Source organism: Polypterus senegalus, chromosome 8, assembly GCF_016835505.1.
Source record: "Polypterus senegalus isolate Bchr_013 chromosome 8, ASM1683550v1, whole genome shotgun sequence".
Taxonomy (NCBI): Eukaryota; Metazoa; Chordata; class Cladistia; order Polypteriformes; family Polypteridae; genus Polypterus; species Polypterus senegalus.
The window spans coordinates 186215707-186236359 of NC_053161.1; the positions used below are offsets into that span (position 1 = coordinate 186215707).

General features: G+C 41.4%; 1 protein-coding gene across 1 annotated transcript in view; it reads right to left on the reverse strand.

The window, feature by feature from the left end:
- LOC120534764 (NACHT, LRR and PYD domains-containing protein 3-like) overlaps positions 1-20653 on the reverse strand; it is a gene marked incomplete at its 3' end in the record, with an annotated part of 44046 nt that overhangs the window by 20468 nt on the left and 2925 nt on the right. Inside the window, exons 2-3 of the mRNA XM_039762344.1 lie at positions 9438-9560; positions 6495-6665 (exon numbers count right to left, since the gene is read on the reverse strand). Coding sequence (XP_039618278.1) covers positions 6495-6579 — 85 coding nt within the window. The remainder of the gene's footprint in view (positions 1-6494; positions 6666-9437; positions 9561-20653) is intronic.

The following is a 20653-nucleotide window of genomic DNA, read 5'->3' on the forward strand; positions in this document are numbered from 1 at the left end:
TCAAACTAATCAAATTCTCTTCCAGTTGCAGATCCAGTGCTGGATTTTGTCCATAAGGTTAAGCCAGAGTTAAATTTGGGGTTACAAGTCTAAAACACGAATGTCCTTTTATCTATGAAGGCGTCTACACAGACCTGTCGGCTCATCCTTGAATTATGTCTTCATTCTCAGATGCACAGATGACTCAGATGACCATAATGTTGGTTAAGCTGCAGTTTGTTTTGACCTTCATTTTAGTGTTCAGTTTAGCACTCCTCTTCTTATTCTGATTAATTATCAGGCCTTGTCTACCACAGAATGCCAAGCCAAATGGGACAATGTTAGGTAGAATGCCCAGAGGGGGCTGGGCGGTTTCATGGCCTCGGACCCCCTGTAGATTTTATTTTTTTTCTCCAGCTGTCTGGAGTTTTTTTTTTGTTTTTTCTGTCCTCACTGGCCATCAGAACTTAATTTTATTCTATGTTAATTAGTGTTCCCTAATTTTGATTGTTTATTGTGTAAAGCACTTTGAGCTACATTGTTTGTATGAAAATGTGCTCTAGAAATAAATGTTGTTGTTGAGAGAAAATCAAAGACTCCTACTGCCTTTGCAGATGTTATGTGGGATCACAAATTCATTCAATGATCTCATAGAGATCTTAACAGACCAGGGGCCTCATGCATAAACGGTGCAGAAATGTTGCATAAGACCGTTTCCATGTTCAAATCTCGATGTATAAAACCTACACTTGGTGTAAAGCCACGCACTTTTCCACGGTATCTCATACCATGTCGTACACATGTTCTCCACTCGGTTTTGCAGACTGGCAGCACTCAGCTTCAAAGCAGTGCTACTGTTCCTGTGTGGTTATCCTTTATTTTCCTGACGTGCTTCATAAATACATTGAAATTAGTCACATATTGTTTATTAGTATAATGCATCTGATTGTAATTAACTTGTAACAATACAATGGTCCAGGGAATAGCCATAGTATTCCAAATACCATAACTTCTTTAGCGTTGTTACTCTCACTGCACCTTTTATTTCTTCTTTATCTGCTTCCGTTAGGAGTTGCCACAGCGGATCATCTTTTTCCATGTTACTCTCACTGCCCCAGTAGGAGTATTTATATCACTGTATCTGAGTGGGGAATCACAGCAGCAGCTGATCGCAAAGAGATATATCGGTATAGAGTATCAAGCCCACCCTGCCTCAGCCACGGCAAAATGTTTCAAAGCCTTTCCTGTATGGACCTCGCGATTCAGAAACAGTTTCATCCCAAGAATTATAAACACACTCAATCAGTCCATCAAGTGCTCCTTGTAGAACTGTTTGTTCTTATAAGTACAATTACCTCACTGTAAACTTGCACTACAGTTATAATATTGCACAACCTGAGCCACTTTATAAAGCGCATATTTACATATGATGACAATATCATTTTTAAGATGAAATGCAGCGAAATATGTTGATTATATTATATAAGTAAAACTTTTAACTTCATTTAAATAATCTGTATTGTTAGTAATTAAACATGTGAGGACACGGTTCTGCAGCGCTAGCTTGTTCACAGATTGATCCTACCTCACGCTGTATTCTTTCTGGGGCTGACGCGACACTGGAAGGATAGATGGATAGAATAATTAAACTTGTACTACAAAGATATTTCAATGTTCATTAAAAGTTTTCAAAATTCATCGTTGTAAGCTTACTGATGGCTTAACGTCTATTATAGAGCTGATTGTGTGGCGATTGGGTATGTGGAGAAAGAAAAGTAAGGACAAGAACTGGAGATTAGTACGTTTGAAGAAAATAGTACTGCTACAATAATTTCATCGAAGGTCACGCACAGTCACGCACCGTATTGCCTTGTTTAATAACATGCTTTAACTCCTTTTATCATGAAAAAGATATCACGTATACATCTCAGTATTTTAATTATTAGGAGAGCTGTAATATCACGAATGTAATGGATTCTGGGTCCTGTCAGAGAAACAGAAAGCGCATAGAGCACATTGAAGATCAAATACAAAACAAAGCATTTAACTTGCTACTTTAGTTGCGATGTGATTTGAGAAACTGGTTAATTAAACGATTTTAAGAAGAAGTTAATGATGTTCTACCTTAATGACAAAATAAACTATGTAATTAAAGTGGAAATTTCGAGATTGAAGTTGACATTTCGTGCTTTTTTCCTACTGTGTGTCTTTTTTTTCTCTGTACCCTAATAAGCTTTCATATGACACTCAGACGGTGGGCTACAACTCGCCTTTTCATGGCGACTTTGATATGTGACAACTTCTTTTTTTATTTTGGGCACTGTGCAACTATGTCAAACGATCAGCTTCCTTTTGTTGTTTATACCACTGCTTAAACCAACAAATAGTATTTTTTTCCTTGCCTCCACTTGGTATTCACTGAAATTCATATATTTTCCCCAGTGCTTTTTCCATTGTCTTTTCACAGAAGGCTGAGCTTAAGGGCAATTTATATTGATTTGCATATTCATAGAGGTGTAATTCTGGGAGGAGTTGGGGCGGGACAGCAGGCGTGTGCATGAGCGTTACTTTTCACGCTGACCGGGATTTATGGAGTGGAAGAATGTGGAAGTTGGATTACGCACAAATTCCTGCATTTAGATTTTTCTGTGCTTAAGCACATTTCGGCTTTTGTGCTTATGTCATGTTATAGTGCGAATTCTACGCACGTCATTATGCATGAGGCCCCAGGAGATTCAAATCATTTCTGAAAAATCTTAACAGCCAAACTCCTACACATCAAACATTTTAAGACATCAGTTTCTCAACCCAGTATGGTGAAAAAAATAATTTCAGAACATGAAAAGGATCAGGACCTGCCTGATGAGCTGACAGAAGCAGGACTCTCTAGCACTCTGAAGATCTTATCATCTTTGGATGCAGAAAAAGCATTTGATATGGTTGAATGGGATTACCTGTTCACCACTTTGTATACATTTGGGTTTGGCCTGAACATATGTGCATGAATTAAACTATTGTATATCAGTCCAGAAGCTTCAGTTTGCATTAACAACATTACTCCAGAGTACTTCAAACTGCCCCTTGTCACCACTGCTATTTGCAATCGCCATTGAACCATTGGCTGTTTACTTTCTTACTTACTTACTTACTTACTTACATCGGAGATAAAACAGATTTTCATTGAAGGACTTGAACAGAAAATATCACTACATGCAGATGATATGGTATAATATATATGAAACCCACAAAATTCTGTGCCTACAGCCCTCAGAGCACTTGCAGAATTTCAAAAGATATCTGGACTTAAAATTAATTTGAACAAAAGTGTACTCTTTACAGTGAATTCTCTAGCAAACATTAGATTAGACACCTTCCTTTTTATCATTACAGGTCAGTTTAGATAAAATTCATCAAGATATGTATAGATGATCTACCATCCATTTTACTTTACAGGTAGAATTAACACTGTCAAGATGAATATCCTCTGTTAGCTTCTGTTCTTATTTGAAAACATCCCCATATGCATTAACAAATCTTTTTTTAAGAAACTACATTCAATCATGACCTCAACCCAGCCACAGGGGATGCACAATCCAGTGTGCTTCTTCGTGCCAGTCCTAAGGAAGGGCATCCGGTGTAAAATTTGGCCAGACCAATATGCGGACAACAATACATATTTCCAACACAGATCAGTCGAGCCCCGAGTTAACAAAGACCGCCACCAGTACTGTTAGCCAACAGGGAGCTGGCAAAAATTGAGCTACTGTGAGCCAAAGAAGGAGAAGAAGAGGGGAGAGAGTGTCCGGAGGAAAGAGAGAGGAAGAAGGTAAAAAAGAGTGGAACTGATGGAAAGAACTTTGAATGTGAGCAGTATGACTGGTAAGGGGAGAGAGTTAGCAGATATGATGGAGAGAAGGAAGGTTGATATATTGTGCGTGCAAGAGACTAAATGGAAGGAGAGTAAGGCCAGGTGGATCGGAGGTGGATTCAAATTGTTCTATCATGGTGTGGAGAAATGGTGTAGGGGTTATTCTGAAGGAACAGTATGTCAAGAGTGTGGTGGACAGTGTACCCAAGGGACAGAAATGGTGATTGTAGGGGATTTCAATGGAAATGTTGGTGAAGGGAACAGAGGAGATTTGGAGGTTATGGGTAGGTATGGTGTCAAGGAGAGGAATGAAAAAGGTCAGATCATAGTGGATTTTGTGAAAGAGATGAACATGGTTGTGGTGAATATGTTTTTAAAAAATAGGGAAGAACATAGAGAGATGTGCAAGAGTGGAGGAAGATACACACAGGTAGACTACATCCTATGCAGAAGAGTCAATCTGAAGGAGACTGAAGAGTGCAAAGTGGTGGCAGGGGAAAGTGTAGTTAAGCAGCATAGTATGGTGGTCTGTAGGATAACATTGGCAATCAAGAAGAGGAGGAGAGGGAGGGCAGAGCCAAGGATCAAATGGTGGAAGTAAAAAAATGAAGACTGCAAGGTTTAGTTTAGGGAGGATGTAAGTCAGACGATGAGCGGCAATGAAGAGTTAGCAGACAGCTGGGTAACTGCAGCAAGTGTAGTAATGGTGACAGCAAGAAGGGTGCTTGGCATGACATCTGGATAGAGGAAGGAGGAAAAGAAAATCTGGTGGTGGAATGGGGAGGTACAGGAGAGTATACAGAGGAAGAAGATAGCAAAGAAGAAGTGGAATAGTCAGAGAGATGCAGAAACTAGACAAGAGTACAAGGAGATAAGGAGCAAGGTGAAGAGAGAGGTGGCGAAGGCTAAAGAAAAGGCGTATGATGAGATGTTTGAGAGGTTGGAAACTAAGGAGGGAGAAAAGGACCAGTGGGCTAAACAGAGGGACCGAGCTGGGAAAGATGTTCAGCAGGTTAGCGTGATAAAGGATAAAGATGGAAACATACTCACAAGCGAGGAGAGTGTGTTGTGGAAAGAGTACTTTCAGAGGCTGATGAATGAAGAGAATGAAAGAGAGAAGAGTTTGGATGATGTGGAGATAGTGAATCAGGAAGTGCAACGGATTAGCAAAGAGGGAGTAAGGACAGCTATGAAGAGGATGAAAAATGGAAAGGCCGTTGGTCAAGATGACATACTTTTGGACGCATGGAGGTGTTTAGGAGAGATGGCAGTGGAGTTTTTAAGCAGTTTGTTTAATGAAAAGTTAAAGGATACCTGAGGACTGGAGAAGAAGTGTGTTGGTACCGATTTTTAAGAATAAAGGGGATGTGCAGGACTGTAGTAACTACACGGGGATAAAATTGATAAACCACAGCATTGCGAGCGACATTTGCCACATTCCAACAGTCAATAACGTGATGCCTGGTGTCTTTCTATGGTAAGTTGTGCAGTAATCTTAGGCCTTTCTTTTTGTTTTCCCCTTTCTCTGATGGTATGACAAGCACAAGACAAGCATCTCTTTCCTTCTTTATTTGCAATTTCATTGCCTTTTTCTTGTAGATAAGGGCTCATTGATTGCCACCTGTCGCAGATACACAGAAGAGTCCGGGCCTACAACAGGGTGAATCTCACTTCAGTCTGACTGAGTCACTGGGGATGTCAAACTGCACGACTGCCTTCATGAGAGGGTCTTGTAACTGTCCCTAACTCTCTAAGGTTATGCAAATGAAGGCTTTCAGAATTTAAATGACACATTTTTGTTTCAGCTGTGTTACATTTCTGAGAGTGTGTTTAGCTTACTTCCATATGTCATACCTTTACCATCTTCTCCCAGACATTACTCTCCACTGAAGTCAGGTCCAGCACACTCATAGAAGGTGTGTTTTTGTGTTTATTGTTTTATAGTTATTCTTTTCTCATCTAGCTATGGCTGTAACTGTAGCCTACTCTTAGCACTTTCATGATAAACGCTCTAATTCAATTTACATATTTTCTGTAGAATGCTCTGAATAAACATCTTCAAAATGAACTGTGATAACCTAAAAATCAGTAAACAATACTTTAAAGTCATTACAGTGCAGCATTTCTTGTGATAAGTTCAGTAGCTTCATTTGTAAACTAAGAAAAGTTGCACCTTATTTTACAGAAAAGTGATACGGACAGGCTTTTGTGAAGGGCTGTGTTTTTAAGGGTTGCTCATGTTTGAAAGCTGTGGTGTCTCATGTGTGTCTTTTAAGGAGCACTACAGAAGCAAAAAAGTAAAAGAGTGATAATAAAAGAGCACACTAATATGACATGAACTTACTGTTAACAGCACATATGGAACATTTAACAACACTCAACTATGGAGTTGTAAAAGCCCTGCTCAGTGACAATTAAATGTCAAGTCACAAAGATTATAGCACAAATGACAAGATTCTAACAGTGTGTGATAGAAGCAAACAGTTATACTCAACATTCACAAAGCAAACAATATGCAAATAAATAAATAAATAAATAAATAACAACACACACAAGGAATTCGGTTTTGTACATAAAATGTTTTGCTTTAAACTGTTCTGGAAGAAGATTTTGAAATTCAAGGAGAAAGTCACCAAGTTTTTCTCACCAGACAGAGCAGCAATGTCTTCATCTGATCTTCCTTTCTTGGAAATCATTGACACAAACTTCTCACACAAGCCGTCTTCACTCATCTTTAGATTTTGTGGTTTAAATGACTGTTTATTTCTTCTAAAGGCTCATTTCACCAACGTTCAAGTGACCTCTCAGCAGGCTAAGACTGTAAAAAAAAATAGAGAGGACATTAAAATTAAAATAATGACAAGAGCTGAGTAGGGAGACATTAGACTTAGGTGTGTCACTCATTTGAACACTTAAAGGACATGATCTCCATGTGAAGGTCCACAAACATCTGAGCTTTAAGAAACTTAACAAGAGACTCAGGAGCTGAACTCCAGTTGTGAACCTCGAGTAAGAAAACAAGAAAACATTTTTATGACATGTCAACTCAATGACCGTGTCCACTCCTCATCAGTCTGGAGCCCATTGAAGTTCTTCAGTGTATGTGGGAGCCTGCAGGGGGGAAGTCAGAGGAGATTGTGCTCATGTTGTATGACAATCTTAACAACTTTGATTTAAACAGATCTGCGGCAACTACACAGAGAAACTTCACTTTCACTGTCTATCACAATAAATAGTGAAGTAACAATCTCTGTTAGAATCTGCATTATGAAATCAGAAAGATCTCTACCTCTGGTAGAAAAAAGTAAGGACCTCGGCTTTGGACACTGGCGGTGTGCCTATAACAGTTTAGATATCCTCCTCAGAACCTGCAGAAAGTTTTTGTAGGTCTTGTATGTGGTGCCTGACAGTCCTGGTGCAGATCCTGCTTGAGCTTTTTCCACTACTGTCCCTACTTCCTCATTGGTGAAATCTGCCATGATGAAAGGGGTGTGCGGCTTAAAAATTAATAATCAAATAAAGCATTCCCTGCTGGGTTCCCCATGTGCTGCTGCTACCTTGTCTTCTACTTCTTCCTTACAGCACACCAGTTTCCCACTTCTATGGCTTTTCTAGGAGTTTGTTGATGAACTCAAAGGGGTTGTTGAAAGAGGCTTTCCTCTGTTGCCACTTCTCTCTCTGCTTTTTCTGAATCATTTCTGTATCAGTACATGCTCCCAACGTCCTGCTCCTCTGCCCTACCTTAGAGCTTTGTTGGCTCAGGGATTCCTTTTTTGTATCATCTACTTTGTGCCACTCTTTCTTGAGCTTCCTCTGCTTATGCAACCCTTCACTGTCTCCTCCTGGGACTTGGTGATAGCCGATCGTCTTACCTTCCTTAAAGCCAAAGGCATCACCGCATGCCTGACACACAGCCTGTACCATGCTACTGCTAACTAACTAACTAACTAACTAACTAACTCACGTGGGCCCACCACCTACAGGAGGAACAGAGTCGAGGTGGAATATGATGTGGGCAGCAGTCAAAGGCAGAGGCCTTGGTGGACCAGAACCCAGACACACAAACTGACTCTTGGGACGTGGAATGTCACCTCTCTTGTGGGGAAGGAGCTGGAGTTGGAGGGTGAGGCGAAGAGCTACCAACTAGATAAACAGTTCTGGAACCAAACACCTCGATAAAGGCTGGACTCTCCTTTACTCTGGAGTTGCCCGGGGTGAAAGGCCTCAGGTGAGAGTGGACTTCTTATTGTGTCTCTTTCTGATTGATGTCATGTTGGGTTTGTCCCAGAGAACAAGAGGACTGCCTGCCTGTGCTCCAATTGGAAAACCAAAAGAAATGTAATAATTATATCATAAATGGTGTTAGTTTCTTTTTTAGAATGGTGTCAACCAAATAAGTAAATGTGGTGAGTGAGCTTCTCTTCAAGCTGATTGATTATCATGTTGAGGTGCTGCAAGCTGATTGATTATCATGTTGAGGTGCTGGATTAGCTGGCATCTTTTCTAGCTGGAATCGTGTCCAACTGACTTTCACAATATGTTTGGGTGAAATTTTTTTCACTAAGAACTGAATGTAAACTAAAGTTATTTATTGTTAAATGGCTGTCCCCTTTGGTCTGCTGCTACCTAAACCTTACCCATGTGCTAATATGAATGACCGAGTGTTCATCTGTGCAGATTAAGTTTATCATCTGTTTGGCTGGTGCTCTCTTATGTGCTTCCTGTGTCTTTAATTGCCTTAAGAGTGTCAGAAAACTCCTCAAAACTAATACACTTACGTGTTAAACTATTCAAATGATTGTGGCCTTGTGTGGCTTATTGCTGTCTTACACGCCTTTGCTGAGGACTCTCAACAGTACAAATTACTTTTACCTCCTGCCACTGTATGTGTTTGTTTCACTTATCAGTTGAGTTCTGTTCTTTACCTTTTTGTTGGTTTTCGAATTCTGTGAGTTTTCCAGTGCAAACAGAAACTTTCACGCCACCTCAGACACTCTTAATGTTAGACGGCTGCTGACTGCTGAGAATTCACCACTGACTTTGTGTTCATTTATCGGTCTGACTGAGTGTTTCTGCAGTCTCCTACTTCCTGGGCTGTCTCTCTGAACTACTCCAGTCTGTGCTCTTTATTTTATATTAATTTATGTTGTCTCCCTTTTAAACCTGAATGGATACAGTAATATAAATTTAACAAACATTAATAATTATTTCACTGGTCAATGTCCACACAGACTCCTCTAAGTCAGCACTCACTGATCAGCTGATACGAGTACCACTGGAGCCCCCACAAACACACTGCAATGTCATAAGAACTTCCTTGTAGAGCAGTTGGGGAAAAACACAACCTTCTCACCGGAAAAAGGTGCAAAAGTGGCAATCAAAATCCAAATTCTAGGAGCAAATGTGAAGTCACAAAGAGCAAATCACAGAAACAAGATACCAGTATAGTGAATGATATGAGCAAGGAGTCCATCTACTCAACATCCACAAAGAAAATCATAAATAAAGACAAGGCATCCTTTTTGCGAAGTACAACAGTTTTGGAAGATTTTTTTTTTAATCAAAATGAGAATTTTCAAGTTTTTCTCACCACAAAGATCATCAACATCTTTGTCAGATCTTCTTTTCTTGCTCATTTTTAGATGAATGTGAGGTTGTCTCTTTTGAAGGCTGCTTCTCACTAAAGCTGATGTGACCTCAAAGTGGGCAGTGTCTGTAGAAACAACACAGAAAGGACAATAAAAATATAAATTAAAACAATAAATAAATAAAAGAGGTGAGCAGGGGAACATCAGATGCAACTCCTTATTCATTTGGACACAACACACTGAAAGGTCCTGAACTTCCTGTAAGAGTTCACAAAGTGACAGACTTCTTGACACTTAACCACAGTCACAGTAACTAAACTCCAGTTGGCCAATGTCAGTCTCTGTAGGGATTAACCTCCATTGGACCAAAGACACCTTTGGGACACGTGGATTCAATGGCAGTGTCCTCTGTTGATAACTTTAAGGGTGTTGCAGACATATGTTGTATATTTGGTAACATGTTGTCCTTTCATAATATGATGATCATAACACACCTATTAATTAAGGGGGTTATGCAGTTGTCATATCTTCAGTATCTTGCACATTAATATGAGGCTAATAACATCATTTTAAAAAAATAAATTTATAATAATAATACTATAATAATTCATTACATTTAAGCAACTAAGAGAGTTATCAACATTATCAAGTGTTCAGCAGGGAGCCAATGTAGCCCAGCCAGGAAGTACAAAGTGCTAATGACATTTGGTCCACGTCAGAAATCTGCTAGTAGCATTTAAATTGTGTTGTCATCTCAGGAAGCCACAGAGTCATGAACTGCAGTCATCTTAGTATTCACTAAGAGTGGGCTCAGCAAGAGTCTTGATGATGCATACATCTTGATGAAGTGGATGAAACAATTCAAGGAACTGTAAAAATTTAGAAAAAAAAATCCCAACTGCAGATGAGACAGCAACAGAAGCCTCTGGGGACTGGGGTCACAGGGATCAGTTTGAATGAGTGAAGGAAATCATGCCAGAAATGGTAAAAGCACTTCATATTGTTAGACTAGCAGACAATGTTGACATAATGAAGGGGTCAAGAAGTTGTTTTAAAATACTGGACAATACTGGGTAAAACAAAAGCACTGGATGTGATCTGTTTGGGAAAGCTTGAAAGCGGTGGTGTTGTCTTGGACATACATGGAGAGCTTAGTAATTAGCTAAACCAATGGGCTTGATGGACTGAATTGTCTCCTCTCATTTGTCAAATTCTTTATGTTCTTACATTTAAGATGACATTAAGGTGTGCACAGTGCCTCACACTCACAGGCTGGTGTGGTGTTCCCATTACAAAACAGGATAACAAGATCAGTTACTCTTGATACTGAAGGAAAGTCTGTGTCTTAATTATAATGCACTAAAGACACTTATTTATTTAGCTTAAAACATTCTTGTAAGACGGCCCTGACACATTTGTGAGACACATGTCTACCATATGACTACTGATGGCAATGAGATGTTAGTCAATGTGTTAACATTTTTATTAGATTGGAATATTATCATTTTTGTTCTGAATTGCTTTCAGCATTAGGCATGACATGTCAAACTGCATTTCTATTTTTTATTATTTTTGTTGCCTTTCCTCAATGCTGATTTTGAACTGCATATGTAGACAATGGCCCCACTGCTATTGCCCCATGGCTGGAAATGTGACATGTGGCATCAGTAAAGTCCATCCATCCATCCATCCTCTTCCGCTTATCCGAGGTCGGGTCGCGGGGGCAGCAGCTTGAGCAGAGATTCCCAGACTTCCTTCTCCCCAGCCACTTCTTCCAGCTCTTTCAGGAGAATCCCAAGGCGTTCCCAGGCCTGCTGGGAGACATAGTCCCTCCAGTGTGTCCTGGGTCTTCCCCGTGGCCTCCTCCCGGTTGGACGTGCCCGGATCATCTCACCAGAGAGGCGTCCAGGAGGCATCCTGATCAGATGCCCGAGCCACCTCATCTGACTCCTCTCGATGCGGAGGAGCAGCGGCTCTACTCTGAGCCCCTCCCGGATGACTGAGCTCCTCACCCTATCTTTAAGGGAAAGCCCAGACACCCTGCGGAGGAAACTCATTTCAGCCGCTTGTATTCGCGATCTCGTTCTTTCGGTCACTACCCATAGCTCATGACCATAGGTGAGGGTAGGAGCGTAGATCGACTGGTAAATTGAGAGCTTTGACTTACGGTTCAGCTCTTTTTTCACCACGACAGACCGATGCAGAGCCCACATCACTGCGGACGCCGAACTGATCCGCCTGTCGATTTCACGGTCCATTCTTTCCTCACTCGTGAACAAGACCACGAGATACTTGAACTCCTCCACTTGGGGCAGGATCTCTCCCCCAACCCTGAGAGGGCACTCCACCCTTTTCCGCTGGAGACCTTGGCATCAGTAAAGTGACAATACTTAAATTGGTGGTGTGCTGCGTTGTGCATTCAAATGTCTGGATGTATTAAAACTAGTCTGGTGCCTTAGTGAGTTTTATGATGACTTAGGTTATAAAGATTTTTGTGCTTGCTAATCAGTGTCTTTCGCCTTTCAGGCTTGTTTTGGATTTTTAAATTTAAGTTTCTTCTCCTGGTCCACCTCATATTTTTTAAAATGAGCCATTTTCAATCCTGGAAACATATGTTGGTGTCATTACTGTCAGTCTGATCAAATCACGAGATCACAGTCAATGCAAAACACAGCAGTGAGGATAACAAACAGAAATAAGACTAGAAACAGCAGAACTGCAGTGCTGGTATCAGTACACTGGTGTGCACTTAACATTTTACTGTTCTAATTTTGACACATAAAACTTTGCACAGTGTAAGGGGCGGCCAGCAGCCCAACCTGGCCAGGACCAACAAGGAATGGAAGTATGAAGGATCACTGGACACCTGGAGCACCTCTGGGTGCCCTATGAAAGGAGCCAACTGCCACTAATCCAGGAGTCAGAGTCGAGAGGAAAGAAGATGAAGCTTCCCAGGAGGAGTGGAGGTGAAGAGAGGGAAGAGAAAGAAAGTGCTGTGTGCTGTAGACTGTGGTGGGTGCTTTGTATGTTGCTGTTGTGGGGAGTGAGGGAGAAGAGCTTCCTCAAGTATAATAAAATGTGTATGTTTTTAAACTTGTGTCCTGGTGTCTGTTGTGTTGGGTGTTTGAGCTCTATAGCCCTTGGAGGTCACAACAGATTATTAATGTCTGACAAGTTTACACTATAAACACCTAAGAGGCTGTTTTACTGTTTTATTTTTATGACACTCTGAGCTTGTGATAAAGGGAAAATAATTCATTAAAATGAAATTGTGAATTGAACATGGAGGAGCTGGGACATTTGATACATCTTGGGGATCAGTTAGTTTCAGGCTGAAATTACTTCTAATGGCTGTCATTCATGTACTGTAGAATATGTAATTGTATAAAATAAACTTGCAGATTTTAACTATAAAAATTGCTTGCACACTTCTGAAGAAAAAGAAATCTAAAGGATCACAAATGCAGCTTTTTTATACCATTTTCACAAATTTATTCTTCCAGTCATCATTGTTCTTAACCATTGTTTTCCACTAATGGATTAAAGGGACCAAAGTAATCCACGCCATCATGGACAGGACAAACTCACAAACACACACACACTTAAAAACAGTGGCTAAAACAACACCAAAAATAACATTCTGGTTTAAAATCAGATAGCACTGGTGAGCATTGTATTTGTCACTAATTATTTAGAATATAAGATGAAGAATTTATCAGCAATTTGCGCACCCAGGATTCTCAATTACACACACCCATCACTGATGATAGCTCCATAGTAGACCTTAAAAAGTAAGAGTGCATTAATCTCACACAAACTGTGACTGTATTGTTTTTTCTCTTTATGCTTTATTTTTACTGTAATATTCATGTTAGGTGAAATGGTGACCCTCCACTGGTGTCGTACGACTGAATGTGAGCTGGTGCACTGGTCACAGTGGCTCCCTCATGACTAAAACATACAAGGTCTGAATCCTGCATTCTAGACACTGCCTGGGCAATGCTTGTATCTTCTAACCAGGTCGCTGTCTAGATGTGCATGTTAGATGATTTGATGTCCCTCAATTAGCCCTTTAAGACATTTTATTCAGTTCAGTGCCTGACGTTTCTGTCAAAATGAGGCCACCAAAGCATATTCCAGTATTCTAACCAGCCTGCCCAGAAAGGGGTACACAAATGATGCTTTGGTTTCAAAAGTGCAAAAATAATCAGAAGAGGCCTCATTTATAAACGGAGTGTAAACACAAAATGTTGCGTATGCCCATATCCATGCACTTTGAGACATATATAAGCTAAACTTGGCGTAAAGCCACGCATATTATCACGACAGTCTCACACCGTGTGTATGCAAGTTTCTGCTTGGATTTGCAAACTGGCAGCACGCAGTGTCAAAGCAGTGCTATTGTTTCTGTGGTCTACTTTTCTTTTTTAGATTCACATCTATGATGCAGGTTTTATCAAATACACCAAAATTAATTGCATGTCATTTACAAATTTAATGCACTTGATTGTATTCATTCTGTAGCTATATAATGGTGCACAGAATGGCCAAACTATTCCAACTACCAAAGCAGCTTTAGCGTTGTTAGAAGACATCTCAAATGGAAGAATTAGAAGAGAGTGCAAATTTAGAGATGATGATGACTGGCTTCTAAGTCGATTTTGATTTCCAGAGCTCTCCTCTTGGCGCTGTGTGCTGAACTGGTGCCAGATTTACAAAGTCAGACTTTGAGGAATTGTGATTTACCTGCACTTTTGCAAGTTCTGTCCACTCTTGGTTTTTAGCCACAGGAGCTTGTCAACGTGAACTGGCTGACTGATCGGGTATTTCACAAACATCACTAAGTCACACCATGCCAGCTGTATAGGATGGTATTATGTGCTTGTGATCCAGATATATAAGAATTTGCAGTAATGTCCGGTTTTCCAAATGTAATCAGAGCAGTCAACTTCACTCTCATTGCTATTGCAACAGCACTGAACAAGTTACATCAGCCAAAGATGAATCACTAAAAGAATGAGCTGGCATTACATCATCTATAGAAGGAGAGCCTATGAAAATGTCATCTCTACACAGTTGTAGGTTCTTGTTTTCTAACTAGTGTGGCAAAGGCAAGCAGTCCTTTGAAGGATATTGTGTCACCTCAAAAAGCCATGTGAATAGCACAGAACTGATCCACTTGGCTCCAACGCTGCACTATATGAATTTCCCCTTGGGATTAATAAACTATCTATCTATCTATCTATCTATCTATCTATCTATCTATCTATCTATCTATCTATCTATCTATCTATCTATCTATCTATCTATCTAAAGGTGCCTTCAGAGAACAAATTTGCCTATGTAACTAGAAAGCATTTCCACTCTGTGAATGTACTGCTCTATAGTCCACAGAAAGTGTGTTGTGCTGTGCCAGCATGTAGTGAGCTGCATAATCTGAAGAGATGCACTATGATGACCCTGACCAATCAAATGATCAGCCAATTTGGAGGGCGTCAGAACTTTATTTGAATGTAAGTAGCAGAATGTGAAAACAGATAATTTGATGCAGCATTTATTTTTTAACCAGTTCATTTAAATTGTGGTCAATATTACATAATACAACCGTTATATTATACTGTATATTGGCCACATCTCTCAGAGCATCCACTACTGCATTTGGTGACTCCAGAACAGCATCTGAAAGCACAAAGTCAGATGGTCGCCTGGCAGTTTCCGAAGCAGAAGTGTGACTGCAGCCAGCATCTGAAGATGTCACTGCATCACTGCATAGATTTGCATCCTCGCCCTGCGGGTCAGCTTTTGTAATATTGTCTGAAACAGAATAAACAGATGGAGGGCTGTGACTTGCCTTTTCATGTCAACTTTGATATCTGACCACTTCTTTTATATTTCGAACACTGTGCAACTTTCTGAACTTGAATGTTCGAGTTTGTATCTTTTGAGCAAATTCCTTTTGTTGTTTAATACCACTGCTTAATCCAACAAATAGTAAATTTTTCCTTGCCTCCACTTTGCATTTGCTGAAATTCTTCTTTTTTATTCATGTTTTTAACTTGCCTTTTAACAAAACACTGAACAAAAGGGGCTATTTTTTTATTGATTTGCATATTCAAATATGCAAAATTCAGGGAGGAGTCGGAGTGGGGTTTGCACATGCATTAAATTTCATGTTCACTGGGACTCACATTTCCAGTTTTGTCCGTACACCATGTTTTAGTGTGAATTCTATGTATGGCATTATACATGAGGCCCAAGGTCTAAAAAATATTCAAAATGTTCCCAAAAGGGAGGGGGATTACCATCAACAAATGGGTGGTAAAGTAAAAAGGAGACAAAAAAAAAAAAATTAATAAAACTGAAAAAGGCAATAGTCACACTAACTAATCTCAATTCACCCAAACTGCATTTAAATGAACCAAAAGGAACTTAATTTCAAAGCATTCTTTTTTAAGCTGGGGGTTAGCACCTTAGCAGTGAGGTAATGCTGGTGGTGGTAGTGGTCAAAACACCAGGAACATAAGAAAACAAGATTACCCACATAGAAATCAAATAATCGATAAATTAAAACAACAATTTAAATAACGTGCAATAATTAGCCAAATAATAAAAATAGATAATAATTTAAACAGAAATTATTTATGAAAAAATTTGAAATTATGTATGAATTCTAATCGCTGGAGACTTTAACCATGTAATGCTGGACAAACATTACCTGCCTTCTCCCAGTATGTGGACTGTAACACTCGGGGAAACAGGACTATCGACCTACTGTATGCAAACGTTAAAGACGCATACAGCGCCACCCCGCTGCCTGCGCTTGGGAAAGCAGATCATAACCTGGTTCTGCTTCAGCCTCACTACAAACCAAGAGTGAGGGCGCTACCTACAACTACACGCTCATTCAGGAAGTGGTCCCCTGAGGCAGAGCAGGCTCTGAGAGACTGCTTTGGAACTACAGACTGGGATATATGCTGGGTCACATAGTGAGAACATTGAAGAGGCTGTTGAATGCACAACTGATTACATCAACTTCTGTATGGACATTGTAGTTCCAGTAAGAACAGTATGCTGCTATGCTAACAACAAGCCATGGAGAACAAGTGACATCAAGGGCCTTTTGAACCAGAAGAAAAGGTTCTTTTAAAGGTGGTGATCAGCATGAGCTCAAGTGCGTGCAGAAGGAACTCCGAGTCCAGCTCAGGGCGGCAAAAGAGCAGTACAGGAGAAAGCTGGAGCAGAAGTTGCAGAACAACAGCATGAAGGAAGTGTGGGATGGGATGAAGATTATCACTGGCTGCAGCTCGAAGCGGGGTGCCGCCATCGAGACAGACGTGGAGAGAGCAAACCAAATGAACAACTTCTTTAATAGGTTTGATCACAGTAACCCACTCTCACCTCGGAGTACTGCATCCTCCAACCATCCTTCTGCTGATACCAGCATAGGTGAGACATCCCCACCCACAATTACAGCAGCCCAGGTGAGCAGAGAGCTGAAAAGACTTTGTGCCAGCAAAGCAGCGGGTCCAGATGGTGTATCACCACAATTGCTGTAGGCCTGTGCGTTGGAACTGGGGAGTCCTCTACAGCGCATCTTCAACCTGAGCCTGGAACAGGGAGAGTCCCAAGGCTTTGGAAAACATCTTGTATCACTCCTGTCCCAAAGGTATCACGTCCTAGTGAGCTGAATGACTTCCGCCTGTTGCTCTGACGTCACATCTGATGAAGACCATGGAGCGGCTGCTGCTTCACCACCTGAGGCCACAGGTCCGCCACCCCTCGACCCTCTGCAGTTCGCATACCAGGAGAAGGTGGGAGCGGAGGATGCCATCATCTATATGCTTCACCAATCCCTCTCCCACCTGGACAGAGGCAGTGGTGCTGTAAGAATTATGTTTTTGGACTTCTCTAGCGCCTTCAACACCATCCAACCTCTGCTCCTTAGAGACAAGCTGACTGAGATGGGAGTAGACTCACACCTGGTGGCATGGATTGTGGACTATCTTACAGACAGACCTCAATATGTGCGTCTTGGGAACTGCAGGTCTGACATTGTGTGCAGCAATACAGGGCGCCGCTGTCTCGTCCTGTTCAATCTATATACATCAGACTTCCAATATGACTCGAGTCCTGCCACGTGCAAAAGTTCGCTGATGACACTGCTATTGTGGGCTGCATCAGGAGTGGGCAGGAGGAGGAGTACAGAAAGTTAATCAAAGACTTTGTTAAATGGTGTGACTCAAACCACTTACACCTTAACACCAGCAAGACCAAGGAGCTGGTGGTGGATTTTAGGAGGCCCAGGCCCCTCATGGACCCTGTGATCATCAGAGGTGACTGTGTGCAGAGGGTGCAGACCTTTAAATATCTGGGAGTGCAGCTGGATGACAAATTGGACTGGACTGCCAATACTGATGCTCTATGTAAGTAAGGTCAGAGCAGACTATACTTTCTGAGAAGGTTGGCATCCTTCAACATCTGCAGTAAGATGCTGCAGATGTTCTACCAGACGGTTGTGGCGAGTGCCCTCTTCTACGCGGTGGTGTGCTGGGGTGGCAGCATAAAGATGAAAGACACCTCACGCCTGGACAAACTTGTTAAGAAGGCAGGCTCCATTGTAGGAGTAAAGTTGGACAGTTTAACATCTGTGGCAGAGCGACGGGCACTAAGCAAACTCCTGTCAATCATGAAGAATCCACTGCATCCACTGAACAGTGTCATCTCCAGGCAGAGGAGTAGCTTCAGTGACAGACTTTTGTCACTGTCCTGCTCCACTGACAGACTGAGGAGATCGTTCCTCCCCACACTATGCGACTCTTCAATTCCACCCGGGGGAGTAAATGCTAACATTAATTTTATTTTAATTTTTTTCATTTTTATTACTATTTAATTTAATATTGTTTCTTTGTATCAGTATACTGCTGCTGGATTATGTGAATTTCCCCTTAGGATTAATAAAGTATCTATCTATCTATCTATCTATCTATCTATCTATCTATCTATCTATCTATCTATCTATCTATCTATCTATCTATCTATCTATCTATCTATCTGAATTAAAAAATAAAGACAAAATAGAAATTAAACATAATCTAGGAAAGGAACCCTGGCTTAAACATAAATGCTCATCCACTCATTGTGAGCAACACATTAAAAATCTGCCAGGCAGTGATAAGTGGGATGGCAGGAGTTAAAACTGAGTGTTTACTATTTAAGTCACCTTCAAATTTACACTTCCATTTGGGTTACTTTGGTACATATGGGCTGTTGCTTAAGTTTATGTGGCTCTGTCCCGGTCAACTGATGTCAACTGAGACAAACTGCCCTGAGTGCTTTTCATTAAAGAAACCCCCTCCGTCTGTGCAGTTTAAGATACACGGTACACACACGCCTGTGGTGTTATGGGTCCACAGCTCGTTGAGCAAAGGCCATTTTAAATAAATAATCACCGCACCCGAGGCGGCTTGGTGAGGGGGGCGTTGTTGTAGCAAGCCGCGGGTCAGTTGACGATGTGGCCGTTTCTTACCGAGTGCACAGGTGAGGAACTGCCCACATCCGTGATTGCTCCCGTGGCTAATGCTGCAGCTGCGATGGCCTCGCGTTATAAAAAAGCGCGAGTCGGTTTTGGGGGGATGAAAAAAAAGAACGAGATAAGGAAAAGAAGACGGAGGTTGTAGGGAGCGAGTGAGGAAGCAGGCGGTGCAGGAGAAACAGACACGCGGAGCGTGTGGTGTGCGCGCGATCGAGCGCTCGTGAGCAGCTGCGAGGAAGCTAGGTGTTAGGCTGACACCCAGGCGTTTGAGTTGATGTTGCTCCCGCTGAGCGACCATGTAGCGGGAGTGCCCAGAGGAAAGCGACGAGCCACAGAGGGCCGCGGAAAGGCAGCGGAAGTCGGGAGGCTTGGTGGTGGAGTCCCCAATGTGTGCGTCCTGGTTATTGGTGGACATCAAGTCTCGGGGACTGGGATGAGTGCCAGACCGAAGCCAGGGATCGGGAAGTCTCCAGTCTCGTGGTTGTGTGAAATAAGGGCAGCTGCAGAGAGCGTCTCGCCTGTTGCGTGGGCCCGTATGGAAGAAGCAGGTGAGGCTCCAGTAACATAGAAGATGCACCGGGCTTGTTGTTGTTGGTTTTAAGAACTGCTTCCAGAGGAACATTTTAACCTTGTTTTAAAAGGATTGTGTTTTTTCTATTTATTGTTTTAACCTCCACGTTTTCATTTTAAGGATTATTTATTTATTTATTGAACTTGGAATCATTGCACTATTTATTTGAACACTGTTTTGTTGACTGTTTTTAATAAAAGCACTTTTGCACATTTTTACCATTCCCCTTGCTTAATTGTTGCCTTCACTGACTAGCTCACTCGGTTACGTTATCGACGGTGTTGGGTTCAAAGTGCTCCTGAATATCAATGGGAGCGTGGAGCCAGAACCTGCATTGTCACAACGCCATGTTACATGGCATACTAGTTCATAATACACCTCAGGGTGTAGAAGGTAATATGCTAGCTGAGATAGGCGCCAGCACCCCCCATAATGCTATTCAGGACAGAGCAGTTTAAGAAAATCATTTAACTGGCTTTGTTATACTGTATATGTTTCTTTTGGAAAATTGTGCTTTGTATGTGTTCACAAAACTCAAATATCAATTGAACAAAGCAAAATTGCATTATTCTGTTCCTTGTACACTCAAAGTTTATATGCACATATGGATATTCCCTTAGTCAGATTTTATGAACTTGTCAACATCTTTGCTTTGGTCAAAGTGTTTTCAATTGATTGCACCATTGTCAAAGGGAGGAAAGTAATAGCTCTATATTGGATGCGTGTGTGTGTGTTTTAAAGAACAAAGTTTCATTTTGTGTAAAGTTGACATCATGAAGGTTTGTGGATCCCCTCGAGGTTGCTGGATGTCATGGCCGGCCTGTAGACTGGTACTGTGAGTGCTGTGCTGAATGGAGTCAGAACCTCTGCATTTTTCCCAGTTGATCCTGGGGTTTGTCAGGGGTGTGTTCTGCTCCTACTCTCTTCAATGTTTGCATGGACTGGGTGTTGGGCAGAGTCATGGGGTCCAACAACTGTGGGGAATCTGTTGGTGAAGAAAGATTCACAGATCTTGACTTTCCTGACAATGCTGTGATATTCTAGTGAGTCAATGGAGGCTCTGATCGGCGCACTCGAGAGACTGAGCGAGGAGTCTGAATGTCTGGGCTTGTGAA